The following is a 24,340-nucleotide window of genomic DNA, read 5'->3' on the forward strand; positions in this document are numbered from 1 at the left end:
TCAAAGCTGATAAGCAGAATTAACAGCTGCTTTTGGCACCAGCAATATCAATTAGGTCGGCATAAATCAAGTTTTTCTTGGCACATCAAGAAAATCCTATCGCACACATGTTTTGAGGAAAGCCACTATTGCTGGGCGTCTTTTTTTAAAAAATCAACACTTTTCAATCTAGGTTTACCTAGGTCAGAATTATTTTAATTCCAGTAAGCTGGTGAATAATGGAATGTGAAGCCTGGAGCTTACATGCCCCATTATTATTACAGAAGATGCAAAAGATAGTAACAACTGGCCTCTAACATGGTGGTATGTTGTAAATTCACCTCCTGAAACTGTCTCCTTCCTTCAAACCTCTTGTCGACAGGAAGCTCTGAGGTTTTGCAATATGTAAATTTGGATTCCACTGATTACCTGAGTAAAAGCCTGTTTAATTAGAATTACACTTATTCATATGAACTCTGCTTTTATTTCTAATCACCCTACTTTCTCCATTATAGTGAGGCCTACCTTAAATTTTGCAAGCTGCACCCTTAGTATTTGGGATTTATATAGCACTTCTATGCTTAAATCATTCAGCTGCTTTGGGAGCCTTTTAAGGGCCAAAAAAGTAGCTTAAATTATATTATAAATAAAAAACAAATGAGCCAAATCACTGGGGCATGTTTATGATGAGGGGCAGGCAGACCTCAGGCTTTTCAGATCAACGTTTGCTTTTAATTGCCCCAGCTAGTAGCCCAACTAAAGCAGTCAAAATTAAAGAGCAGAGGGCCCTGTTCCCTCCCCCCCAAAAAAACCCCCACATTCTGCGCCTTGGAATTTATTTTCAGAAACAGTTCACCCATGTTATATTGTACAGTATATTGCCTTGAGACAACTGTGCAGGAGATTAATTAAATAGTAATAAATAATAACAATCCATTCCTAAATCAGCTTTCATTTCAGCAGTTTACTTACATGACAGTAATTTTGCTGTTAAACAAATGGAAGTCAGAAACCCTTGCCAATCTACTTGCCAACCAAGCAAGAGACCTACCAGTAGAGTGAGTTCGGCTTTCTTCCCACCTTACTTACAGCCACCTTGCAGATTCAGGTTCGAGTGGAAGTCTAAACAAGGGGACTCTATAGTTCAAACCTTACACCTATATAGTGTCCTCTTGATGAGTGTCTATGGAAGACATGATATAACAACAAACACATTCTTTAATTTAACTCTTATAGGCTCAACTTTGGCAGAGATGGGAATTTCTATTTTTATGGTGCCTTACTCCAATGCAGAGTGACTACCTAAACTTTCTAGTGAGGACCAGACACACAAATCTGCTATGTGGAGAAGATCCTGTGTGCAGAGATGTAGCTCATCCTTTATTTCCCAGGTCACCTTTCCCCCTTTTGTGCAAGTTGGAGATAACAGGAGTATAATACAGTAAACCCACAACTTACATGGAGGTTACATTCCAGGGGTTGTGCCTAAAGCCAAAATCGCATGTAGTCAAAACACAATGGGTGTAACGGCGGGTGGGATTGCCAAAGCCATTTTCCCCTAGATACCTGCCCTCTTCCCATCCCCTTTTTATTTTATTTTTATTTTTTTGCCAGGGATGTAAATCTGTATGAGCACAAGTTAACTGCATGTAAGTTGCAGGCTTACTGTAGTTCAAAACAGCTGGAGGGTTGGCATATGTCCTGCATTTTACGTTCCAAGCGAGAATGGCAGACAGGATTTGCTGGTGCTTCAACTAAATTTTTTCCTGGCTGCAATATTAATGTTCTAGTGTGGCAACACCTATTCTCTCTAACTCCTGCCTGTTAATATTAGGCAGGTGCAATTGCTGTACTGTTTTGATGCCTGCTAAATATTTTTTTGTTTAGGCAGGCCTACAAAGACATGCAATTTAATTAGGTACATCTGTTTTTAATAAAGCTGATTTCATTTATATTTAGGTCATGTTACTAAGTTTTTATTGCCACCTTAATGAATATTTTATCTCATTTTATCTAAGCCGCTTAGAGTTATTTTATTAAGCAGTGTATAAATTTTGCTTAATAAATATTTGGAACTGATCTAAAGGTGTGCTACTTAGAAAGAATTCACTGAAAGTTCCAGGCTGCTATGCCCAGTCAGACCAGCTACAAAACACATTTTGCATTATCTGTCTCTTAGGTGAGGTAAAGCATTTACCCCACAGTATTTTAGGAAATAATCTGAACTAGTCAACTGCTGGGACACTGTGTGCAGATTTTCAACGCAAGATAAGGAATCTACACGGAAGCTGCCCAACAGGGAGGTAAAGAATTCCTTGCAAAAAAAGGCTGCTTTTGCTGTGACACCTTCGAAGACCAGAGGCCACAAAGATACAGCAAGAGCACGGTGCCTGTAGAAGATACTGGCCTATTTTAGGGTTAATCACTGTGCTGCCTCCAGTTTTCACAGTATGTACACTTGCTAGCTTGTGTGTGCATCAAATGCCACGTGTGCTTTCCTCCTCATGATGGTAAACATCACTGCTAGAAGCTAGGAAATTGTTTGCCTCCCAAATCATAGCCAGGGAAGTAAATGTTAGCCATAGTTTACTCCTAACCATCTTTAATATCAGTGCAGCAGTAACCAGGAAAAAAGGTGGGCAAGCACAAGCTCTCAGCCCAATTTCTTAAGCACAGTTAAGGTAATGCAGGTTGGATGGCCACCTGTCAGGATCCTGCATTGCAGGAGGTTAGACCAAATGACCCTTTGGGTCCCTTCCAACTACAATTCTGTGCTGCACTACATCAGCACCAACCCTTGGTGTTCAAGCAGTTATCCCATAGGACAAGCTGCTGTAGCCAAAATCTAATCCTACCTCAATTTTTTAATATAGCAAACTACTTATACAGGGGAATCCTCACTTTGGCCAGTTAATATTCTATGGCCTTTTAAATGTGTGTGCGGCAGGGTGTGGGTGTGTGTGATTGTTTTGCTTTAACTATTTATTTTGTGCTTTTATCCTGTATTTTTATCTGGTGAACCGCCCTGAGATCTATGGGTGAAGGGTGGTATATAAATCAATAATAATAATAATAATAATGATAATGATAATGATACAGTTACAGACGCTTCAGATTACAGACACTTCAGGTTACAGACTCTGCTAACCCAGAAATAGTACCTTGGGTTAAGAATGAGATTTGCTGCAGGATGAAAACAGAAATTGGGTGGCGGCGGCGCAGCAGGAGTGGGAGGCCCCATTAGCTAAAGTGGTACCTCAGGTTAAGAACAGACCTCCAGAACAAATTAAGTTCTTAACCCGAGGTACCACTGTAATAAATAAATAAATAAAAAATAAATAGTAATAACAACAACAACAGCAACAGGCTCCATTCCAGGATACGTGCGAGTGGGGATTCCCTTATTCCTTCCCCAGCCCTGTTCTGTTCCGTTCCGCCCAGGCCTCTTTCGGCACCGTTTACAGCATTATGTTAGTTGGAGCATGCGTGCTGATTGCACAAAAGTGGGGAGACTCCTGTAATGTGTATGTACATGATGCCTATATCATACAAGCACCTATTCAATTAATCCTGAAGTAATGCAGCACCTCTCTGGGGGACACAGTGACCGACCACCGCAGCACCCAAGCTATTATGTGCATCTGAGCAATGATTACCTCCCACTTCTGCATTTTAGCTGCCAATCCCTACCCTTGATAACAGAGATTTTTAAACAGAGGTGGACAGAGGGCAACTTGCAGCTGATTGGGCAACTGCCTGAATAAAATGCCCTGTGTCAGCAGCTTTGTTTGGAATATTCTACAACAGGCAGACATTGAACTATCTGGTTCACAGTATCCCAGGAAACCAGAGATAGTCGCTTGCTCAGCTAGCAAACTAGGAGAGCAAGGCCTTGCAATTCTCCACTGGTTGCAGCAGCTTGTCTAAAAGCCCAAGTTAAGTAGGACTCTCTCAAATGTATTTCAACACTTTGCATACCACTTAATCACATTAGCTTCTAACCGATGTACAGGAGACAAAAGATACTAAGACTAAAAAGAAACTGAAGTATAAAATATACTCCTCTTCCTAACACAGATCCTTCATGTGAAATTAGGATAGAAAGTAGTTTCTGCTTCATCAGTCAAGCAAGGTATAACCAATTTCTGCCATGGGATAAGAGTGATTTTAGCTAGGCTGCACTTCTGTGGAGATACTGTCTACATTTCACCAACAGAAACTGGACCACTTGTATACTTGCAACATCCTCATAATATCAAGGGAGGCTGTGTGTGCACACATACACTGCCCTGAAACTTCTTCTCCATTCACTAAATTCATTATTGTTGTTATTAATTAAATTTCTATACTTTATCTGAGGTTAACAAGACAGTTTAAAACACAAACTATATAGCATAAAAACAAAAACAACCCCCCACCCCACCCAACACACAGTTTATAAAGCCGTAAGATTGTTTAAGTAGAATGCTTTTGCCTGGAGCCTATGTAATGAACAACAAACCAACCATAAATATATACCCTCATAAACCAACTAGACATGAAGCCAAATAGATGAATTTGGCTTCAATTGATCATTTGGCTTTGCGCTTCCAGCTAACGACCACTTGAAGAATGATTTCTGGCAACCGCTCCTACGTTTATTGCTTTGTGCGTCCAGTGAACGACTATTTGTTCCAAACTCTGTTAAGACATATTTTATCGCATGCATAACCAGTGCAGCAACGAGAGAGACACTGGTACATTCTATTTTTATGAGTATCTCTAGGCTTGGTTATGCACAATGCACTTCAGTTTGCTCACTGTGTAGTTGGTTTATGAGGGTATATATTTATTCCAGTAAAATTGTTCTTTATATTCATAAGCCAGTTCTGGTGTTGTTGGTTTGTTGTTCAATTATTGTTATAACGCCTATGTAATGAAGGCACCAATTGGGCTTCCTAGGGGAGAGTTTCTAGGGCTGGGCGTTGCTAGGTTTTCAACATTGTGATGCATCACAGCCGAACATCGCAATCTGGCGATGCATCCGGATGTTTAAAAGGGAGGGGCAAGCTACCTTGTCCCCGGCCCCATGAGGCACAGGGATGAAACCACCTCAGCTTGGAGCCGCACAACCGTGCCTCTCAAAGGAGAAGTCTAACCCCATCTCCAGCTCACACAAGCCAGAGATAGGCCAGGTGGGGGCTCCTTTAAACTTCTCCTTTAAGTGGCACACGGCCGCCTGTCTGTGCATGAACATGCCTTAGTAGTGTCCATGCTTGCATACACACGGATAGCTTCCCGAGGGCTTCCTGCCACTCCTGACGTTTCACTCAGTTACCTGCCCCTGCAGCACACAACAGGAAAATTAGACTTTAGACACCTCGTGGAGAAGAGCAACACGAGAGCCTTAATAGCCACCCCAAAAAATGCAGGATAGGAGCAGGGACTGCTAGAAGTCATAAGGCATATAAAATGCAGTTTCTTTCATAAGCACGATCAGCATCACTGTTGCTGTTGGCACAGAACAGTCACGGAAACAAGATAATCTGATTCTTCTAGTCGGCGACGGAATCTGTTATGCACATCAACATCTGCCCGTCTCAACCAGTTGCCACCTTTCGACAGCACCTTGCCAGGATCCAATGCTGTTTGATGTGCAATGCATCTCAGGCGACTTTCTTGCACCAGCTGCTGCTACTGCAGTGTGCTAGCTGCCAAGGGAATCTCGGCACGGGGGAAAGATGCATTAGCAGAAGCTGCTTTTAATTTAAGGAGTTCAGCTCTGCAAATAAGGGCTAAACCCCCACCTGGAATATCTGAGAATTTGGCTTGCCTGCTGCTAAAGTGTAAATGATACTGGGCCTATTTTATGGTTGGCATCCATCTGTCTTGGTAGACAATAGAAGGGTGTGCCTGTGGGGGTGAAGTCAAACTGTTGGAGAGTTACAGCGCCTGTTGTAGCTGTAGACACTGATACAGGAGATACATGTTTTGTTGAAGCTGGGGCAGATGAAGATTTACAAGATCAGTTATGCTGCAATAAGTCAGGAGCCAAGTTAAGGAAGTGGCAGCCTGTTTTATATTTCAGCGAGCCTATGTTGAAGGGTCAAGGATCCCTGGCAAAAACTAAGGGCTTTATTCAACATTCTTCGCTTGCTAGTGGAAGACCCCCTTGCCCTAGTGGTCGGGTGAGTTTTAACACTGCACAACAGAGGAATCCCAATGCAACAATAGCACTAGCAGAAACTCATCACATAGGGTTGCACGACAAATTGTGCAACAAAGTTATCAGGAACCTGGTTGTGCATTCCTTTGTGTAGTAAGGTTCCCCGGCACAAAACATTTTGCCAGCGAAACAAGTATACTGCTATGTGTCTTTAACTTGGCGCTACACTGACTGCAACCCTCTCACTCAAGGGTAAGCAGTCATGAAGAATACAAGAGGGCTGTCTGTGTCTGATACTCACAAGGGGGCTGAGGCTTGAATCACAGGCAGTCAGGCAGACAATGAAGTGAGGTGGCCAAAATGCCGTGGAATCAGTGTCCCTGCAAACAGAGGTTGTCACTTCATGGCAACAAGTCCATGAATAACCTCAATTGCATAACACAAGATCACTTAAACGGGCATAAAAAAAAACCCAGATTAACATCTTACAATGTTTCTATTTATGGGCCATGAAGAGTTGGAAGGATTTAAAATATCAATTCAAAACCATTTTAAGAAGAAAATACTGCCTTGTGAGAACAGTGGAAATCAACAGCATGCAATATTGTAGCCTAACATGAAGCCACAGTAAGCCTCACGGCTGTGAGATTTCCTCATCTCCTCTGGTGTGGCTGCAAGGAGGAGTTTGGAAGTGTTCAGTTCTGGTTTCAATTATCTACTGTCTATCCCAAATATAGTTAATGATAAGTATGGTTTGTTTAGACAAGCAAGCTTTGTGCCCCATTGTTTGAAGTTGGCTTCTTTCAAGCATAGTTAATATACCAGAGTTTGTCAAGTTTTGATGTGACAAGCTGTCGTTGATCTCTAATGGAAGAGTTAGGTTTCCAAACTAGCCCTTGAGAGGCCATGCAAGACTGAGGGCTTACTGCAGAACCCTCTCACCACCATAACATGACATCCAAACACAGCCTAGGTATCAACAGAAGTCAATCAAAATGCAGTAGTCAATCAGCATCTGCTTATGGACACAATCCAATGTCAATTCTTCATGTGCAAGACCCAACAAAACAGAATGGACTAAAGTACAATCTCATTGGATTGCTTTGGTGCCCTCAAAGGTTTCTGATGCAACTGGCATTTTATCCCTTTGCTTTTTATGGTTTGAGTTTAGCATTTCAGATATTTCATTCAACAACACATCAGCCTTAGCTGCATTGCACATAGAATAGCTTAAGAATGCATAGCCAAGGGTGAAGAGCTTTTGCAAACACACACTAGATAAAGTTGAGAGGGTTGTTATTTTGGTCTTGAAATGTTCATTAAGCAGAAAAAAGGCTTAATGTGAACAGCACATGAGATGATTCTGATGACATCTGTGACAACACCCAGTTTCCTATGCTACTCCAGTCACACAATTTAAGATCTATGGGATAATCTGGGAGATATATAAGGGCAGGTGGTTTGTGACTGAAGCTTGTAGCCCTAGTGTACAGCAACTGCAGAACTTCTCAAGATGCTAACATATTCAGGTCTGTGGTCAGCCCAGAAAGCTTATCTAAAGCACCAAAAGCAAACTGCTGGAACATGAAAAGGCAGCATGCAGAGGACACTGAAGTCTGTGTGTGTTCACTGCCACTAACTTTTGCTTTGGGACAGTCTTAGTAAGAGAGGTTAGCTGTGTTTGTAGTGCACACAACAACCCTGACACAAACTTGATGGGATGCCAGGTTCCCAGTAGCCTGTACTTCCCTAATATGGAAAATGCAAAGTCATCAGATGTTTGGGAAATGACCTCAGGGGGTATTACAGTACGATCTGCTCAACATTTATGGAAAGGCTGCCTGATGTTTCACAAGAGCCAGCTTGCGTTTGAATAAAGGTGCTTAAAAACGTTCTGTGCGGTTTGTGCATCCTAAAAACACTACAGGAAGTTTCAGGCACAGGGCATGGGAATTTTCAGACTGCTATATGAGCATGATAAAAAATCCTTTTGCATTAATTGCACTAGTAGAATTATTCTAGTAGGCTGGTTGGTTTCAATGTGTGGCAATCGATTATGGATGGAGGAGTTGCAGCATGTGGAACAGCCCAAAGTTTCACAGATTACAACAGAAGGCACACACTCCAACACAACATGCGTAACAGGGAGCTGTTTTTAATTTGACAGAGGGTGACATGACCTGCACTGAGTAGACAAAGTTAGGGGTGTCCTCCTGCAGAGAGACAAACAGGTCCAAGGGTGGATTTGGACAGCTTAACACTTTCAAGCAGCTACACTCAGCACGTGAGCAACGGCTGAGGATTTTAGATTCAGATACCAGCTGCCACATGATGAAATTTTAAACAAAATAAACTCATCCAACACCCAAGACTCAACACAATTTGTACAGGGGTAATTTAAAGCAAACGATCCTGGATCTAAAAGAGAATCCAAGCATTAATATCCCTTATTGCTAGGAATTCATTAGCTTAGAAGTCTGTTCTGCCTCTTCACTAATCCTCTTCATTTTAGACACACTGAGGCTTCTGCCAGTTCAAGGGAACATTTGTAGTAGTGCACCTTAGTTCTCACTTTTATCCTCCAGTATTACTTCTAAATATCCTGCGTCCCAAAACAAGCCATCTTAGTGGCATGAATCATGAGCAAGAGAGTGCTATTCAAGTAGGCCAAGGAGTGTGCAACATTTGCATCTGAATATTTAAGCTTTCAGATGCAATATAGCTTCTGTCCCCTGTACAGGTTAAAGTACCATTACACTTGCAATTAAGGTTGCTACTGATGTAAAAGGACCTGGCTAACAGTTCAGCTCTGTGGAACAATGTGTTCTGCTACCCAGTTCAAAAACCTGTGTGCACCTCACTCAAAAGAAGGCATCACTGCAACATTTTCAAAACATGTTCTGCAAGGTCAGCAAAGCAACTAGACCATTATTTCCCAAACTTGGGTCTCCAGCTGCTTTTGGACGACAACTCCCATCATCCCTAGCTAGCAGGAACACAATGGTCAGGGTCCTGTAGTTTTGCAGTCCAAAAACAGCTGGAAACCCAAATTTGGGAAACACTGAACTAAACCAAGAGCCTTTATCTCTAACCCACCCTCCTCCCTACCTGGTAAAGAAAGGGGGCATGGGGGAAGAAGAGAGAGAGTACAATATCTGCTTTGCCCCCAGGGGATAAGACGCAAGACAATTCTTCGTGAGAAACCTATTTCAATTCTTCTTCACAAAGAGTTTTAGCATCCCATTTAACAAATGACCAGCCAATCCTCAGTGTTTTTCACATGTGGTTGGGATTAACTTTTGAATGCACCATTGCATTGGTTTCATAAACACTCCTGCAAGAATACAAACCAGGATCCACATACAATCCTAGGAGTTGCATCACCTCCTTATCTACATACACAAACAGAACTCAAAAGCATTTCACTTACAAGTCTCTACTGCCTAAATCGGCTGATTCAGAGAGGTATGTAAAGGCAAGGCAAGGGCTCCAACAACCCAAATCCCACACACTGAAAAGAACACACAAGGGGGCCTGATGCATGCGTGTAGAGCTGTTTATGTGAGGTAGACCCCAAATGTACCAGAATCATCCCTCACATGGAAGAGCTCCACAGGTGTACATTAGAATATCTTCACATGCAGCATGGATGGCAAGCTAGCTCATGCAATCTCACTACCCCCAAGACTTATTTCAGTGCATGGAAGCATGCGGCTCTTAAGTCCACCAACTCCCACACCCAAATGCTAGGTACAAAGAATTCTAAATGGTTTTTGCTAATAGCGCATGTACAGCAACACAAAACGCACTGGAGGAAAGAATTAAACACCTAATAGGTTTCTGAAATTAAACTTGTAGCTATTTACACAGATCACTTCCCTACATCTCACTAACTTGGGCAAAGTTAGAGTGGCTTTGAACAGCTCCCAGCAAGTTAGAGAAATGACAAAACTGCACTTGCTTTGTGCATCCAAGAAAAAAAAAGTTCAATGAAGATAAGAGCATCCACTTTGGGTTTTAGACTAGCAAAAAGCGATGCTACTTCTTCATGCTTCGAAGGACAGATAGATGTCATTAGAGAGCTTTGTAATCAGGAGCGTCTTAACATCACTTCTGGCATGAAAGAGAAGGGCCACTCACTATATCAGGGATGTGGAAGCTTTGCCCCACAGGCCAAGTTAGGCCCAGACAGCAGATTCTGACTGGCCATACTCACCTGATGCCAAATGACATCAGGTGAGAGCAAGTGAAGCCATAGGTCACCACATAACTGCACCTGGTGTCAAAAGGACCACAGCATAGCTGCCAGGTGAGCCTGTTGTGCGAGGACATCTCAAACCCCGGGTGTCACAACCAAAATGATCCTCTTGGTTGCAGCCACCCACCTCACCTCATTTGGCAGGGACACCCAGAGAAAGGGTGAGAAAGGTCTCAAGATAACCCTATACCATTTAGAACTTAAAGGTGAGTTGTAGCACTCTTATTAGGCCTGGAAGTAGACTGTCAGTGCAAGGTGAAGGAGCAGAGGAATAATATGCCTGTGAGTAGCCAATCCCATTTAATCTTGCAGCCCTGTTAGGGACTCTCTTCAGTTGCCTGGACAGCTTTATAAGGCAGCCCCGCACATAGCACATGGAAATAATAAAAAAAGGAGGTTACTGGAGTAGAGATAACTGTAGCAAGCCTATCTGTATGGACAGGTCACATGGGGTCACAGCTGGTAAACCAGTCTAAGCTGTTAAAAGTTATTCAGAGGCAGAGGTCACCTGTGCTTCCAAGCACTAGTACGATTAAACAAATCAACACTAAGACACCAAATAATAAAACCACAGATCAGTGCTATAATAATAATAATAAAAAAGCAAAGCTACCTTAAAACCAGGGCTTCCCAAAACTAGAGGAAAAAAGTAAGTTTCAATTGATGTTGTCACCATTTGAGGTTCCAGGGGGAGGGAGTTCCACAGATGAAGCACCAGTAAGAATGTATCCCTATCGTGTTTTATGACTTCCTTGATATTGTACGTGGGGTGGAACTGGTCTGTGACCGAAATAATAAAATTCAAATTCAAATTCAAGCACCAGTAAGGGTAGAAAGGTCTATTCCCGGTCCCAAAGAAGTCTTCCACCCCACTGACAATCTCAGGCTGAGAAATATGGGACAACCCCATACATGCAATCCTGGAGAAAAAGTCTGGAACACTTCAGGGCAGCTTGTGCACATACTTGTGTATAATAAAGATACACCAAGTCTGGGTTTCTTGAAGTAACCAAGTTTGAAGGCAGAATATTCGCATCCTGGGTATAAGTAGCTCAAATGGCACCTCCTTGCATTGAGAGGATCCTCCCTCAAAACACCAAGCATCCACGTTAATTTTAAACTGGTTGTCGTTTAGTTCTTCGGGCAGAAACGGGTTGTGTTAGACTGACAATGAAACTTAACAAAGTCACAGCTTACCTTGATAGAAACGTGAAAGTCATTTTGAGTTTCACTTTCCCTCCCCAAAACGTGAAATAATAATAGTGATAATCAGGGGCAATCAACAGCCTGCATTATGGGTGATTTTAGGAAAGCTGCTGACTATTCCACCACAGATTTGAGTTGTCTCATGGTTTTACTATTTGTGCTTAAAACAGTAGCATGAGCCTTATGAGCCATTTGGTGAGCATAAAACTTGGGAGCCAGAAACCTGCAGTACACCTCCCTTTTGCACTGCTAACAAAATTACTCAGCTGTCCATGCGATGTAAGTGTCCTTAGGAAGTGGTGACTCACGACACACGCATGCGCAAACGCGGATTGTGTTCACTTCAGGATGCGAATGGGGCTCCGGAACGGATCCTGTTCGCATCCAGAGGTACCACTGTATTGAGAACATTCCATCCAAGCAAAAACACAGGGTCCCCCAGCCTGGTCTACACTGGCTAACAACAAATATCCAGATTTTCACACAGGGGACCTTCCCCGTCTTTCCTGGATATGTTAGAAGTTGAACCCAGTACCTTTCGCATGACCACTGAGCTATGACCCTTCCCCAAAGGACTGTAGACATCAGTATTGCCCTACCCTAGTCACACGCTGCCACCAAGATCTGCAAAGAAGGGGCAGAGACATAGCACTGGTGGACAGGAAAGCAAATGGTGGCCCTCGGATTCAGGATGAAAGCCCTGCTGCCATGGCCAGGGTCAAGTCTCAGTCTCCCAGCTGCCTAGAATTGAGCAGCTGTAGTATATGATCCTCTCTAGTGAGCTGTATGGAGTTGGGCTCAATCTTGGGTTTCTTCCAGCCTCGCTGCTGTAGAGGACTACAATTCTCGGGGGACAATGCGGTGGATCAAGTTTCATTTCCCAGCAACTCCAGCCTTTCCAAGATGCCAGTGTTATTATCGGTACATGCAATCTTGCACCTACAAACTACTAAGAGGGGAAAGAACGGGAGGCAAATGCTAAGCAGGAGACCAAATAGTGCAACACTTGCCCTGCAGTCTGACTCCAGCCACTCCAAAAGTCATGCTACAGAGGGGTGAGAGATACTGTCTGACTGACCCCTTATTTTTATTACGTTTTACCTGAGCATTTGCACTGTTTTTTTAAAATCTCAGTGTACCTTTAAAGCCACAGTGTGTTCCACAGGCAGAAGCACTTAGATTTATACTAGACATACATGGTCTGAGCTTGCAGCTTATATTACTTCTCCTGACTGGCTTGGGGAGAGGGAGTAATGCCATATGCCACATGTACCAAACCAAATACTGACAGTGCCAAGGAGGCAGCCTGTTTTGCTTTCTGCTCCTCGTGGTCTGGGGAAAGGGATTATGTGGTGCTGCAGTGCGCTCTGATAGACGACCTTAAAGCACTCCGCAGCCTCGCATAATCTGGCTTCCAGGTCAACGGCGAAGGGAAGGCAGCCAACAGAGCCACCTGTCTCGCCCAACCCTTAGAAAGCTCACAAAGCAGACCTCCTCAACAGATGCCAATATTTGAATAATCCTGTTATGATCACGAAACCTTGGAATGTTTATCCACACCCCTTCATCCCCCCCAAATAGTATGCGAGATGTAAGGTTGCTCATGTGACAGGTCCCAGCCAAAAAAAGAAAAAGGAACAGCAGTGTATACTCCATGCTTTAATATTCCCCGTAGTTAAATATATTTTAGTCCTTCGGGTTTACAATCAAATTAGTCTTCCCAATTCTGGAGTTTTGAGCAAAACTCACCACAAGCACATTTTGTAGGCCCAGGAAACAAACCCCACAAGCAGAAGGACACTCCCCACGGCCCCGTGGCTGAAGTGCCTGCAAGTGATTTGAGTAACTTGGACGGTTAACTTGGACCAGATCCTGTAGAATTTTATTAGTTATCAGCACAATCAGGATGAATTTCAGGAACCAAAATCCTTTTTTTCTGTGTAGCCTGAGCAGGAGGAGAGAACAATGTTATATTTAATTGTTGTAGCTTGTCTTCACTTACCCCACCTCACCGCCCTGTTCACAGTTGTGAAAAATATCCTTACGTTATGAACGGTCTCTCTCTATATATGGACAGTCCCTGGATAAAGTGACTTTTCTTCTTTGCCCTGTGTCCTTTTTAAAATGTGGCTCTTTCGCGGAAGGGGGGTGTTATTTGTTGTTTTTATTTTGATTATATATATTGTGGTTTTTATGTTGATCTTTTCTGTGAACCGCCCTGAGACCTCCAGGTATAGGGCAGTATATAACTTCAATAAATAAAAAACTAATAATAATTCTTTAAGCTCTCAAAGTTAATTCACTAGCTAAAGGTTGTCATCTGAACTAGCCAGATGTTTAACTGAGAATCAATCAATCAGTCAGACCATCATTTGAAAAACAAGACTTTAGAGCCATCTTGCTCCAAAATGGCAACTACACATTCCATTTTGGCAACTGTAACCTTGGTTTAAGGAGCCATTTGGCACCTAAATTCTATTATCTAACACTGTTTTTTGTGCCTGAAACCCCGGTTCAGGGTGCCATGTAGCAAGTAGCCTTTATATCCCAGTTTCTAACACTGTCCAAAGGGAGTATTGTAGGAGGCAGCCTTGCAAATAAAACCACGAAAGTCCCAAGCCCATGAACACTGCTCCTGCTAGTCACTTGCAGCACTCCAACAGAAGCAGCAATTGAAACTCCATCCCCATTTGAAGAGAGCTTCTCTCTTTTACCACAGTGTTCAAGGCAAGTAGTGCTTTTCAAACGTGTACTTAAAGCAAGTTAGATATTACACATTTTTTAAAGCTAGGTCCTTAAGGCAGTTGGGGGCCCCTAGAAAGCATGGAGCACTCTTTTTATGCCTTCAACACAAGGACCCAGCTGCTAACCAGGCTCTGCACTGCCACTGAGCTACAAAGAATTCATTGTTTTGATAGCAAAAACATGTTCAAATTTACTGCACTTGCTCCTTTAATACTGTGTCTGGAGAGGTTTTGTGATCAAGATGTTAGCTCTTGCCTTACGCAAGGCAGACTTAAATTGCAACATACTGCGGAAAAAGGTAAGATACAAGTAAGATCCTAAACTAGAGGAAGTGTTTGCCAAAAGGGGTTGGCTGTATGGTTGTTTTTTTGCATTTGTTTTGGTTTCTGAGGAGTTGCCACTGCAGAAGATCATGTGTTCTACCCAGTTTGTCAGTGAGTGTTGGAAGGTTAAGATTTTCCTAAAGTTTATCCCCACCACAAGGTTTTCCAGGCAGGCTACAAAAATCAAGGAGTTATTGCCACCAACTCACTTTAAAGAAGCCAAAGTAAGCGAGGACAGGAGGCAAGGGTGCTTTCTTGTTTTTCTGGACTAGGGCAGGCCAGTAGGCATCTAGCTAGCTTGCTTGGTGATTTTATGGCACAGCAAACATCTAGGCATACTGTGCCAGAGCCCAGATTACATTTCAAGTAGCCATCTCCAAGTTTCCATTCCATTCATGCACAAAACTTTGTCACCAGTCATCTCTCATTAATCCTCAAGAGTTTAAAGGGTTCTGAATTGCAAACTTACCCATGATGCGGCACAAAGGAACAGCAGCACAGAAGCTGCTCCTCCTGCTCTTAGTTCTCCATTAAGGGGCAGTGTATAACAGAGGCGCCAAGAGGTAAAGCTTTTGACTTCTTTCAAGTGCAGGCAAGGTGTTCCTCCCTAACAGAGGAAACTGCCTCTACATAGAATTTTTTGGCAATGTAGAGGTTAGCATAGCCTTCTCCCTAGGGAAACATGCAACTCTTGTCACCCACAGCTTGAAGTGCTAATTGGGGAAAAGCTTTATCAAATGCCAAGTGGCACACTGACATCCCTAGCTCTGGAGCAAGAACCAAGCAATTATTCAGGCCTTGCTGCCATTTCTTTGTAGACTTTAGGAGAGAGTTTTAGAATAAAGCCAGTTTGTTGACTGGGGCAAATTGGGATTTATAGATAGGGCAGTTGGTGTAAGAGGTTTCTGCCACAGCAGCAGCACCTTTAAAAGCTGGTACCGGTAATTTGGGAGACTGGGAGTGGAAATGCATATCCAACCCATGCTTGATCACCAGCCATCAGCCAAATCCTCCTGGCACATTGCTACTTGCCAGGCTTTCTGTGGCAACTGATAATTGCTTCAGGGCAAGTGGCAGGTTTCTATTCCACTAGCTTTCTCACTCTATAAATGCTTAAGGCTCTACCACAAGCATTCTATCTGACAGAGCCCCCATGTAGTTATCAGAACTGGGAATTGCTACTAGCTGCCATTGCCCCCAGCAGTCAGACGGTGCACGCCTAGTCACTGTAACGTAACACTTCACAAGAAGCCTGGATACCTCAGTTGGTAAGAACATGGTGCTGATAATGCCAAGGTTGCAGGTTCGCTCCCCATATGAGACAGCTGCATATTTCTGCATTGAGGGGTTGGACTAGATGTTCGTCAGGGTCTCTTCCAACCCTACAGTTCCACGGTTCTATGAAATCTATAATTCTAAGGAGCACATGGAAGCAAGGCCCAGTCCTCTGAGGCAAAACACATGCTTTGTACACACAAGCTGCCAGATTCATTAGAGCAGCCCTGCTGGATCAAACTAAAGACACATCTGGTCCAGCATCCTGTTCTCCCAGTGGCCAGCCAGGTGCCTATGGAAAGTGCAGCAGTGATTTCCAGCTCCGAGAGGCATGTTGCCTCCAGCAGCGGAGGAAAAACACAGCCCTTGTGGCTAGTAGCCATTGATAGCTTTACCCTGCATTAATTTGTCTAATCCTCTTCTAAAGCCCATTGTTACACTCAAGTCACCATTTCCAGACATTTAGCTAGTAGGAGAGAGATTTCTTGAGGTCTTTTGAGAGCTACTGCTTTTAGAGTAAGTATTCAAAGCAAAATGGACTAATGGTCTGCCTAAGCTGAGGGCAGTTTCATATGTGAGGTCAAATCCATGCAGATTAGAACTGGGATGGGCGTACAAGCAGTTCTGTCACCATGACACACTTACAAGGGCAAAAGAGGCTACCAAGTCCCAGACAGATAAATGCTCTCAAGGCACAGGGCAGACCAGGGAAGAGATGAAAACAGCAAAGTTTATATCAGTGTAATGGAGCTATATGTGTGAAACCTCCTTGTGTGATAGTGGGAGTGAGGAACAGTAGATTTTTGGGGAAACAGAAGGGCCTGCTGTGCTTAAACTGAAATAATAAAGGGGGGAGGCTTAGTTTCAGAAACCCCACCTGGCCCCTTTGTTCCAATTCAAGGGTGCGGGAAAGTAGGCGGGAAGGATTTGGCAATTTAATGGAACAGCAGTATTAAGGCCACATCCAAACAAACAAATGGCAAGGCAGTAAATAGGAACAGGATAACAAAACCAAATGGAAGAGACACCACAGATGTTCAGGCACTAAGCAGACCAGCATTCCTTAACCCAGCTGGCAGGAGCCTCCATTAGCAGCAAAGTTTTGGAATCTGTTAAAGACTGGTTTGTTGCAGCACAATGTTTGACAGTAGTCTATTGCACAGGTCCAACTCAAATGAGTCTCCACTAAAATCTCTCTTTGACTCTTAGGACAAAGTCCCTTCAGCTTGTGCTACGAATGCTGCCCTACAATTCACTCAATACCGTGCTATTTCCCAACTAGCTCACAGCACCAACACATCTGTTTATTACCATAGTCGGAACCTAACGCCCAAGACATCTCTAAAACTTTCTAAATCCCATGAAAGTGAACACATATTTTCCTTCAAAAGTAAACAATTACAGAAGCGCCCATTAATCTTTAATTTCCACCTACCGCAAGAACTCCAGAACTGTTTCTCCAAAGGATCCTTTTGGATACTGAAGAAGCAACAGCATTCCCTTTCCCCATTTCCCTGGTAACTTGGTGGCAAATATCTTTAGGGGCAGAAACTGTTAAACATGGCTTGCTAAGATAGTATTGACATGGCCTCTGACAAAGGGAAAGCTTGCCTCATCAACCATTTGTATAAAGTAATCCAGCAAATATTTGTACTTCCAAAAACCTTTTGATAAATTCACTTAAGCTCCTACCTCAGTAGTCATAGAATAGGGTATGCATCTTGTTAAAGATGGACGATTATTACAGTATATCAATAGCTAGCATCATTGACAGCTAATTGGAACCTCCAGGCAGAGCTAGCATTTTATTTAATTCAATTATTAAGTTATCTAATTAAAAAAATCCTCTAGACAATGAAAAATTTGACTGGCAGATGCTGCACACAAAACGGGGGATGATCACATACATCCCATCCCATTTACAACCTTTCCAGAAGTATTTACTTGATAGCTATTGGTTTCATTCAGGGCAGTTATATTCTTAACACATACTTTAACCTGGAGGATTAACAAATTCATCCACCTTGCAACGCACAATTTTACCCATAAGATTCCACCCAACCAGTTTTGTATTTGGGATACAAGTATCAAAATTCTGCCTTTTAAAAAAGCTGCTCTTTACTTCTATGCTGTCCTCTCTCTGAAGTGATCAGTGCAGCATGCATGAGTTCTTCCCATGCCATTTCTGTCTTCACAACCACCATAGGGTAACCATTTGCTTCCTGCTCCCTCCAGCATGCCTACTTCTACAGTTCTGAGATAGTACACTTTGGTTATCATTCTGTCTCATGTACAGAGGCTAGTGGAACAACGTTTTGGGAATGTGCTGGGTTGTAGTGAAAGGTGATAAAATTCCAAATGTTTACACGTATCTGATCTTGAACAGCATCTTGTCCCAACCTACTTCTTTCCAAATGTATCCTCCTTGGTAATGGGATGTCATTCCACTCACCACCGTTTTTTGCTCTCTAGTGCCAAAAGTCTTATGACTGAAAATATGACAATTCTCTAGGCAACAAAATATCTGAATATCAGATGATGTAAACAAACAAGGGGTGATAATGAAATTTGCCATTTAATGATCAATTATTCAAAGCATTTCGTAGAACTGTAAAGATAAGCCAATGAGAATATGTTACCTTTTAAAATAAACTCCAGAGTTCTCCTCTCATGATTAGTTTATTCAAAGCCAATGTTAAGTTAACAATGTTATAAAAATATGCCATGGCTGCAGAGAAGAGCTAGACAAAATTAAAGGCAAGTCACTTTTTAAAAGAGGCTATGGATAGTGCAAAGCAGGGTATGCCTTTTCCTGAATGGGGAATGCTTGTATACCTAGACTCCTACATAGCTGGAAGAAAGGAAACAGGAGAGAAGATTTCTATCAAGTTAACACTGATACAATTGAGGTTTCAGACCTAAGCACACTTACTAGAATTAGGTCCTACTGAATTAAGCAAGGCTTGCTTTGGAGCAAAGAGGCACTTAAGAAAATTCTTAGTTTTGTGAAGTTGCCCATATTGCTTTGTGTACTTGGGGATCTCAACAACCAAGCAGGTTGAGCATTTAACTGTTCTACAGCTCAAAGATATCCAAGTGAAATGGAAAACCAGTATGGGCTGGATGCAATAAACGTATCCCAAATATAAGGCAAAAGGTAAAGGACCACTGGATGGTTAAGTCCAGTCAAAGGCGACTATGGGGTGCAGCGCTCATCATGCTGCAGGACAAGGGAGCCAGCATTTGTCCACAGACAGTTTTCCGGATCATGTGGCCAGCAGGACTAAACCGCTTCTGGTGCGACGGGACACCATGTCGAGTGCCAGAGCGCATGGAAACACCATTTACCTTCCTGCCACAGCGGTACTGATTTATCTACTCGCACTGATGTGCTTTCGAACTGCTAGGTTGGCAGGAACTGGGACAGAGCAATGGGAGCTCACCCTATCGGACTGATTCAAACCACCAACCTTCCAATTGGCAAGCCCAAGAGGCTCAGGGCTTCCCACCACAGCGCCACCCTCTCCCAATATACAAAGCTCCTAGCTAAGGCTCAGTGTCTGTTACTAGAATTTGCAAAGCACCCTTAACAGCTCATTCACATTCATTTTACAGTTAACTGCAGATGCTGCATCCAACACGTTCCAACCCTACCTAGCTGAATACAATAAAAGGTAGATCCAGGTTACTCAGATTTTAATGTGCAGGTTTTAACAGTACTCAGGGCGCCAGTGGAAAGAACTTTTTATTGAAGGTCTAACAGGAGATGGCTGAAATATAGCCATTACAACTATTCAGCATTAGACAAAATCCCAGTTATCCCTTTCCTTCAAAATTAAATGCGCTCAATTGTTTTTCCTTAAGAAGCACAATGTTTAAAACCCCCTCAAAGGTAAAACTCCAGTTTCAGAGATCTGCATGTAGGCCTGATACATGGGTTATAGTAAAATTCATGCAACACTCACTGGAACTAAGCACACTGTCTCTCTTTAAGGGTAAATAGCACAATGTGGCAAGTATGATATGGGAATACTTTCCTGCTCAGCCTTGCACAATGACAGTTTTCTTACACTTGGTGAAACTATGTATGTAGGAGGGAATGCCCCCTCAACACTTCCCCCAGTGACAGTGATCTGGTTTTCATATGTCCTTTAAGAGTTGGACATAAGAACTGAGGGGAAAGGGTCTTTACATCTGGTTGAGGTGTTGGACTATGTGAGGAGACTGTGCCCAACACTATTTTGTGCTTCCAGGATCATGAGGTGGCACATACATGGGACATTATATGCTGCTGCTCTAAATACTCTAAGAGGAGCTATAGCCAACAAACTATCAAGATGGTGAAAGGGGCGATAAAGGGGGTGGGCAGAGAACCAAGACAATAGGTAAAAGACACCACCTCTCACACTGGCATGCAAACGGTGAAAAATAAAACAGGGGAGCCAAGACAGTGTTTAGTGATTAGGGGTAGGGGTTCAAGACTATGGAGAAGCTAAATCAATCCTTAGGGATGTGTGGGCAAGAGAAAAGAGTTGCTCTCAGATGAATGGCAGTGACAGGGAGCAATGTCTGGGTACTCTACTGACTTGCATCTACTGAGAAAGTGCTTTTTAGTGGGAAAGAACAGAATGCATCCTAGCAGACTACCCTATATAGAGACAAGTTATAGAAATCTGGAGTCTTCCACATGAGCGGGGAAAAGTAGGCAGGACCAGAGATGCTCAAAGAAATCTGAAGCATAAAGGAGAGAGGAGTGGGGGTAGAATCCCAAAGTGTCCGCAGGAGATTTCTGCAGACAAAGAAGCATAAACAGTGGCAGTATTGTTGAAAAAGCCAGAAAGATGTAGAGCAATTTTGGGGGGAAGGGGCCATTTTGAACGGGAGAGAGAAGGTGTGTGGGATCATGCCTGCGGTGCTGTGCTGGCAAAGGCTCCGTTTAGAGCAGCGAGTTAGTTCTAACATAGAAGAAATTCACTGCTGCTGCTTACATAACAGAGCATGCTGCAAAAAAGGGGGTGGACACATCATCCTCAAATATAAAAAAAGAACTTATCAGGGCAACCTCACAGGAGCTCCTACAGAAGGTTTTGAAGGCAAGGCACTTTCTAGCACCACTTGTGCTCCAGAGGTGGAGGGGGCACAGAAGTGACCCCCTCCACTCACCTAGGGGCATAGCTGTCAACGTTTCCCTTTTTTTAAGGGAAATTCCCTTATTCCGAATAGGATTCCTCGCAAGAAAAGGGCAAAGTTGACAGCTATGCCTAGGGGACTGTGTCCCAGTTAGGACTCCGGTGGGTGGATGGTGGGGGGCGTAGGCAAGACTGGGCGGACGAGGGGGCTATATGTGTGTCCACCCCCCTCGCCCCTCTCTCAGGGGAAGGGGTCCCGCTCACCTTGAAGTAGCCTCCCTCGTAGAGGGTGTTGGGCGGCCCGAAGATGGCCACCTCCCAGTTGTAGAGGTCGGACTCGTCCACCAGGGTGATGCGGAAGCCCTCGACGGGCTCCTCCTGCAGCCCCTTCAGCTCCAGCATCAGCGCCTTCTGCGAGCTGCTCACCTGCTGCTGGGCCATCGCGGCGGCGGCGGCGGGCGAGGGCGGCGGAGGGGCGGGCGAGCCGCCGAGGGGCAGTCAGGGCCGGCCGGCCCGCGGAGACCCCCTGCAGCAGCTGCCGCCCTCCGCCGCCCGCCCCGGGGCCCCCGCCCGCCCCCCGGGATCCGGATCCCCCGCCCGGCCGCCGCCGCCGCCTCGTCGGCCTCCCTCAGCGGCGGGGGCGGCTCCTCGTCGCGAGGCCTCCTCCTCCTCCTCCTCCGGAGAGGGGCTCCGCAGCGGCGGCGGAGGCAAGGCCTGCGGGGGCTCCGGCCAGGCCTGGGCCCGGAGGCCTCTGAGGGGAGGAGGAGGAGGAGGAGGAGGAGGGTGAGGGAGGCCTGCGAGGAAGGCTTCTCCTCAGACGCCTCGTCTGACGCGGCTGGGGACTCGGCGAGGGGGAGAAGCGGGGCCCGCTAGGCCGGTCGGTCGGTCGGCCAGCCGCCCGCCGGACGGACGGACGAACTGACGGACCCTCAGGCCTCGGCCTCGCCTGCCTCCCTGGGCGCTCTCTCCACACGGGGACAGACGGACGGGCGGACAGACGCGCGCACGCGCACACACACGGCCGCCAGCAGCAGCAGCAGCAGCCCCGCGGCCGCCGCTTCCTTTTGTGACGGCGCCGCCGCTCGGCCAGTGACCTCAGCGCGCAAGTTCCACCGCACGCCCCGCCCCCGCCGGTGTCGTCATCAACCCCCGCCGTCGCCTGCTGCTGCTGCTGCTGCCGCCCCGACACATAAACCGCGCCCCGCCCCCAAATGAAGCCTCCTTCCTGAGGTCTGCGACTGCTTATTGGCCCGATTTGGAACGCCCGCCTCCTCCTCCAAGCAGCTCGGCGCTCGCGCTGCCCATATAAGGCCTCGGCCTTGCCTCCTTCTTGCTTATTGGCTCGATTGGCAACCCCGCCTCCTCCCAATCCCGGAGCTATTCCCCGATTGGGCGCGCCGCCGGCTAATCTACGCGACCCATGCCGCCTCTCGGAAATTTAAGGCTTTCCTCCAATCTCTCATGATTGGTAGCTGGTTGCAAAGCCACGCCTCAGCTCCCTCCTATTGGGTAACGTTTGCAGTTGATCCCGCCCTTCTCATCGGCTACGTTCTTCTATTGGCTAAAGGACCAACCGTATATATTATGTAGCTATCCCGCCCTCTGGGGCAGCACCTTCCTCCTCATTGGCCATGGTGTCTCTTTTCTAACTTGCTGCCTCTCTTGTCTATTCCCTGATGCGGAAACAATCTCTTCCTTAGGTCCATCCTTTCTTAAAGGGGCAGGGTCATTATTTCCTTCCTGCCTCCTAAACAAAGCCTTTTCCCCTCTCCTAGTATATATATGTAAAAAAGTAAATTGAGACAGTTACTAAGGAAATGATGATGGGCTGTTTGCTACAAAGTCTTACTGCACTGAGTTAGTCTTGTCCATTCATATCAATAGTTCTGCTAAAATAAAATAAAAATCTATATATTTGTTTGTTGCATTTCTATAATGGTTCTCTCCGCCTCTTCATTGAATCCCCAGAACGACAACCCTGTGAGGCAAGTTAGGCCAAGAGCATTGGCTGCTCCAGGATAGTGGAGGGTGTGTGGTCTATGCCCCATAGGTATAGCGGTAGTGGAAAAGCTCTGCAGGGCGTGGGGGGGGGGATGTCAAGGAGGATCAGTTGTTCTGAAGTGAGAAATGTCCCCATTTTCATCTGGGGAATATTGGAGGGTATTATATAGGGCTTTATACCCCAGTAGTGAAAATCCAATTTCAGGAGAGGTGTACCATGTCATCAGAACTTTGCCCCAGAATGCAACTGGCCAGCATCATTTTGCACTCCCTGGACCTTCCAGACCAAATTCAGGTGCCCCCTTTATAAGAGGTATGCAGTACAGACATAAAAGAGATGGCCTCCTCAATAGCAGTGGCTAGCAATGGGAAAGAAATTATATTCAGTTCACATTTAAAGCCCAACCCATCAAATTTGCACTTTCTGAAACAATATGAGAACCAAAGAACACCAAGCCATCCAAATTTGCACTTACTCAAATTTTGCAGTGCAGTTCTCCAAACAAGGTTTACAAAAGATAAAGATATTAGCAGATTTTATTTATGTTAAAAAATGCATTCTATGATGAGAAATACACAAAGCAATTTGCGTTAAAATGTCAAGCATTAATGTGGAGAGCTGAATGTAAGATTGGAATAATGAAAAGCTGAGCGTGCCGAAATTGACAGATCCTTCCACCCCTAGCGGTGACACCCAAATTATGGAATTGACCCCCCCCACAAAAAAAGTCTCACCCAGCACCCATGTTGCAGTCTTTCCAGCACCAGTCCAAAGCATTTTTATTCACCCAATAATTTTATTATATTTCTTGTTGTTTCTAGTTCTAACCCCAGAACCCGTTCAGTGAAACCTGGGACACCCAAAAATAATTTGTTAGGCGTCTGAAATAAAACTTAAGCGCTGGGCCCAATTATATTAAATGGTCAGCAGTTGAGATACCCAGAGAAAGGGATTTGAAATGTACCCACCATATTAAAGCCAGTTAATTGGATGGAACCATTTCAGAGAGATGCAGAGCTGTGCAGCATTGTACTGGATGTACTGGTTCATTAAGCCTACAGGCTGTTCTGAATGCAAGTAATAACTTACATAACTCATGTCATAATTGACATGAGACCAAGCACTCTGAAGAACAGTAAGCCACTTCTGGCGAGAGCCCCATATTTCACTTGCGAATAAAAGAGCTTGTGATTTCTTCTTTCCCCTCCCATCTTTGCGTCCTTTGTCTTGTGGCCTTGGGGCAGAGCTCATCTCAAGAGCTTACAGCTGCTCCCTTAT

General features: G+C 44.6%; 1 protein-coding gene across 2 annotated transcripts in view; it reads right to left on the bottom strand.

Annotated features, from left to right (window-relative positions):
* UBE2R2 (ubiquitin conjugating enzyme E2 R2) overlaps positions 1-21,531 on the bottom strand; it is a 56,266-nt gene extending 34,735 nt beyond the window's left edge. For both annotated transcript variants that reach the window (XR_014539563.1, XM_083575919.1), the window contains exon 1: positions 21,325-21,531. Coding sequence is in view for 1 of the 2 variants with exons in the window: in XM_083575919.1 (XP_083432045.1) it covers positions 21,325-21,501 (177 nt within the window). In the remaining variant the exon portion in view is untranslated. The remainder of the gene's footprint in view (positions 1-21,324) is intronic.
* Positions 21,532-24,340: the final 2,809 nt, after the last annotated feature.

This window comes from Podarcis filfolensis (genome assembly GCF_964270895.1).
Source record: "Podarcis filfolensis genome assembly, chromosome: 11".
Classification (NCBI taxonomy): domain Eukaryota; kingdom Metazoa; phylum Chordata; class Lepidosauria; order Squamata; family Lacertidae; genus Podarcis; species Podarcis filfolensis.